The sequence below is a fragment of the Nannospalax galili genome, unplaced genomic scaffold (genome assembly GCF_000622305.1).
Source record: "Nannospalax galili isolate Female #2095 unplaced genomic scaffold, S.galili_v1.0 scaffold83, whole genome shotgun sequence".
Classification (NCBI taxonomy): Eukaryota; Metazoa; Chordata; class Mammalia; order Rodentia; family Spalacidae; genus Nannospalax; species Nannospalax galili.
This window is the reverse complement of record NW_008352659.1, coordinates 1,283,274-1,287,839: the sequence shown is the minus strand read 5'-3', so window position 1 is coordinate 1,287,839 and position 4,566 is coordinate 1,283,274. Positions and strand designations below refer to the sequence as shown.

The 4,566-nt window shown below is 47.4% G+C and overlaps 1 protein-coding gene across 1 annotated transcript in view; it reads right to left on the bottom strand.

The window, feature by feature from the left end:
- The window catches only part of LOC103747423 (mannose-binding protein A-like), a 5,539-nt gene extending 2,099 nt beyond the window's left edge, over positions 1–3,440 (bottom strand). Inside the window, exons 1-3 of the mRNA XM_008849828.2 lie at positions 3,332–3,440; positions 1,520–1,851; positions 1,018–1,134 (exon numbers count right to left, since the gene is read on the bottom strand). Coding sequence (XP_008848050.1) covers positions 1,018–1,134; positions 1,520–1,682 — 280 coding nt within the window. The 5' untranslated portion in view covers positions 1,683–1,851; positions 3,332–3,440. The remainder of the gene's footprint in view (positions 1–1,017; positions 1,135–1,519; positions 1,852–3,331) is intronic.
- Positions 3,441–4,566: the final 1,126 nt, after the last annotated feature.

The window sequence follows — 4,566 nt, the reverse complement described above, 5'->3', positions numbered from 1 at the left end:
GGGGGAGGAGGAGGGAACAGTTACATTCCTGGTTTCACAGCTATGTCTTCGTTACCCATAACAATCTGCTGCAGTACTTCTAGGTCCTTCTCTTACAAAGTGCTTAAATGCTGTAATTTAGTAACTTAGAAGAAAATGCTCATTACATTTTGTAAGTTTTTTTGTGATTATTCATTTTTCATTCCAGACAAACTCTTTGTGTGTGTGTGTGTGTGTGTGTGTGTGGTGTATATGTGTGTGTTCATGTGTGGGTGCACATATATGTACTGGTGTGCATGCATATGTGTGCATATGCCTGTTAAGGCCCACAGGTCAACCCCAGGTGTTCCTCTGTATCTGTCGACCTTGTTTTTTGAGACAAAATCTTTCATTGGTCCAAACAGAGTTCCCTGAGTAGGCTGGACTGGATGGCCAAGGAGCCCCAGGGACCCTCATATCTCCGCCTCCCCAGCCCTGGGATTATAAATGTACCTTTTTATGTGGATGCTGGAAATTGAACTCTGGTCCTCATGCTGTGTGGCAAGCACTTTACCAGCTGAGGTGTCTCCCCAACCCCCAGGGAAACTCCTTAACACTAGGAATTATTTTGACATACTGTGAACATGCATTAGGAGGACTGCCACTTTTCTTTCATCCTTACTGAACTTGATCTCTTTCACTCTGAGCCTATATTCCCCTGATACCCAGGGGTTCAATGAGGCAGACCACCTTCATGCAACTCCTGTGACAGCAGACATGGAAAAGGGCAGGGTTTCCTCCCCATAGCCTGAAACACAGGTGAAGAAAAGCTAATCTCATGTCCTAGGGAGAGGTGAAGAGGGCATGGCCCTGGAGGGTACATGGCACCAGTGGGAATCTTTCAGGTTCCAAGTGACACTGAATCAGAAAGCAGTACTGAGCATCTCTCAGGAAAGCATCACCACCTCGGGCATCTCTCACCTGCCCTCCGGCTTCCAGGGCCCTGGGTCCCCTCAGGTCAGACATGCTGGGGTGGTGGCGGGGGGGGGCACTTTCTACCTGAACTATCTCCACGATCTCCTTTTTGGCCTCTTAGTCCTGGACTTCCGGGAGCCCCTACATTTCCTGGAGGCCCCAATTTCCCTGGTGGGCCCTGCAAGCCCCTGAGCCCTTGACCTGTTGGGAGACAAAGGCATGACTTTGTGGCTGACATTCTTTTTTTCCAGAAGTTCAACTTTTTATTCACATTGACTCCAGGCAAGAGCCAGAGTTAGTTAGTGGTGACCCAGAGTAGAAAGATGCTTCTGCCTCCCAGGGCTGGATGCAGGTCCTGAAAGACAATTCCACCTCACAGATTCCCTTTGTGAGAAGTGTCAGATTAGCAAGAACTGGTAAGCATCTTTGATTGGGAGGCAGTGACATCATAGAGGGGCCATTCTGAGGGGAAGACCACCTACCATATTGAAATCTGAGCTTTCCCAAATCTCTGAGCTCATCCCTGGGGACACAGAACTATCCCCCACTGGAGGAAGTATGTAGACCAGAGTGGCCCGTTTCATACCTGGTTCTCCCTTCTCTCCCTTGAGTCCATCTCTTCCATCTCTGCCTGGGGTGCCACAGGCAATCACGGAGCAGGTTTTCAGGGTGTCCTCACAGATTTTTGACTCTGATGAGGATGCTCCCACATACAAGAGGAGGACAAGGAGTGATGGAAGCAGGGCCATGGTCCTTACCTCGGAGTGGAGAAAGTCAAGGAACAGAATCCTTTCTTGTTTTATGTGTCAACTCTTGTTCTTACCTATGGTGCACTGCACCCCAACTGGAATATCACACCCCTCTGGCTCTGATCTATTCCCAGGCCACTGAAGTTAGATGAGGAAACTCAGATCAGTGCTGAAACAGGAAAGGCACAAGAAGTTTGTTCTCAGATGGGAATGGTGGCTCAGTGGTTAAGAGCACTGGCTACTCTTGCAGAAGACCCAGGTGTGAATCCCAGGACCCACATGGTGGTTAACAACCAGCCATAACTCCAGTTCCAGGGAATCTGATGCCTTCTTCTGTCCTCCACAGGCTCTCACAACACAGCTGCACTTACACACATGCAAACATAACACTCAGACACATTAAAAAAAAGAACGAAAAATAAATAAAATATATAAAAAAGAAGCTTGTTCTCCCGGGGGGTCCCTGAGCTCCTGTGGGCATGAAGCTTAGGGGTCAGGCATGTTTCACCCTGAGGTTCTACAAAAATTCTAAGCCAGCTATGCTCCTGGTAGCCTGGCACAAAGGCAGAGTGCCCAGCAGCTGTAGGACTCTGGGTCTGTGCTTCTTGGCTCCCTTTCTGTTTCATAGGAGCGCCAGCCCCCCACTTTTAACCTTTCCCATAGGCCCTCAAACTAGACTGTAGCAGGGGACCCGAGGTCCAACCAAGTCTATTTCTCAGCCAGATCTGGCTTATACATATTCTTCCATTGCAAATAAAAATCCCTGTTACACACATGTAGGTTCACCTATTCCCAGGGCTACATTTATTTTCCCAGCATCTGGTCACTATTATGTACAGTCTCTTGTTTTAAGACAGGCATTTGCTGGAGGCGGATCATGCTCAAAGTGGAGTTTTCTACGGTCATTGATTCCACAGGAGACTTCCCTTGGTCTGAGATTCTACCAGGAGGCCATTTCAACCAGGCAGAGCCCAGGCTCCTGAAGTAACTGTTCATGAGGTCTGGCAGGTGCTATCCCATGCCCCTTCTGCCGGCACAATGGTCTGTGCAGTCCAGGTCCAGCTCTGAGCCCACATCTGCCCTCAGATTGCTCTCTTCTGGGGAGACTTGGCAGATGACCCCCACCCCCACCCCCATCAAGCTGTCCTGCTTTACCTGGCCTCTAAACGCAGTGTCTTCGGCCCTTACTATACAACTATGGTACCTGCCTTGCCTATCCTGCTTTGTCACCTCTCTTGACCTTCTCTTCCTCCAGCATGCAGCGAGAGGTGGCCAGTTGGAAGGCATTTCCCATGATCACATCCTTCTCTGTCTTTCCCCTTTCTAGTTTTTGTATGTTTTTTAAACTTCACTGACCAGATTGGAGGCCATCCATGATCATACATGGATTGTATGTGTTGGTGGAACATGCGTACCTCTCTCACCTGTCCTGCAGCGTATATACACTTCTTCCCTTTAGGAAAGACTATCCTTTAGTTTGCATATGGTCAAATGGATCTAGGAAGGGCACAGATAGTCTAGACCAGAGAGAGACACAGTCCAGGTGGGACTGTTGACCCTACTAGAGCACTTGCTTGGACCTTTCAAGGTTCAAGTCAAGAGGCAAGACTCCAGGCCCAGGCCCCCCACCTCTTCCATAAATGACTTACTAGGGCTTCTTCAGAGCTTGGGGACAGTGTCCAGCAAAGCTGCCCCTCCAAGCGAGGCTCCTGGCAGCTGTCTTCTCAGTGTCAGGCCCAATCAGCCTGGTGACCAGGGACCAAACTGGACTGGCCTTCAACCCCAGATTAATAAACAACCTTAGAACTGCTGTAACTGGGCAGATATCCAGAGCTGCTGGTGGGGTCTCAGCAGAGTGCTGAGTAGTTCCCTATTTTAATACCCTATACTCCTTCCTCTACTTACCCCCTGGATTTCCATCCCTATAGCTCAGCCACTCTCATTCTCCAGATACCTATTTCCAAAAGAAAAATGCATAGGTATTGTACCAGACAAGCATACTTGCTCATGTGTACACAGACACAGATGTGTGTTTACAGGAGCACATGCCTCAGTATCAGTTGCTGTGACTAGTCCACCCCTCCATTTGTGTTTCACTTAGGATAGAACCAGATTGGACTCCAGATACCTATTTCCAAAAGAAAAATGCATAGGTATTGTACCAGACAAGTATACTTGCTCATGTGTACACAGATGTGTGTTTACAGGAGCACATGCCTCGGTATCAGTTGCTGTGACTAGTCCACCCCTCCATTTGTGTTTCACTTATCATAGAACTAGATTGGGAGAGCTTCCTTCTCATTCAGCACATGTATTAAATGTCTCCTTTGAACATATCCCAGGTCTAGGCATAAGAGGATAAGTATCTGCAGATAACAAATTCAAAGGTGGCGGTAGGCATTTGCACCACTGACCACTCTGCTCAGACATTTCCCTCTATCTTTAAAGTGTCTGTTGTTAGTCAGATTTCAGTTTAAGAGAAGGGGATTTCCTAACCATTTAATTTTAAGTAGCTGTGTTGGTAAATTAAAATTCTCTGATTGAACTTTCTGCCTATTATTTGTTTGCATGTAGAATTGCCTATTTGGTTGCCTATTTATTGACAATCCCATGCCTTTAAAATGAGAGCTTCATGAAAAAACAGGAGTTTTGTTCTCTTAATGCTGTGTACCCAGGACAGAGGGACGTTCCTCCCCTGAGGCACCGGGGCAAGTGTTAAGCATTGTTAAGGCACTATTAATGCTAACTTAGATAAAGCTTTTGGGTAATCACCCCTTTTAATGTTTATTTTTCCTTCAAGTAAGCAAAGATACTGGGGGCTAGAGTAACTTGACTCCTGAATTGGCAGCTGTTAGAACTTTTCCTTCTGTGGTTTACAGCTTGA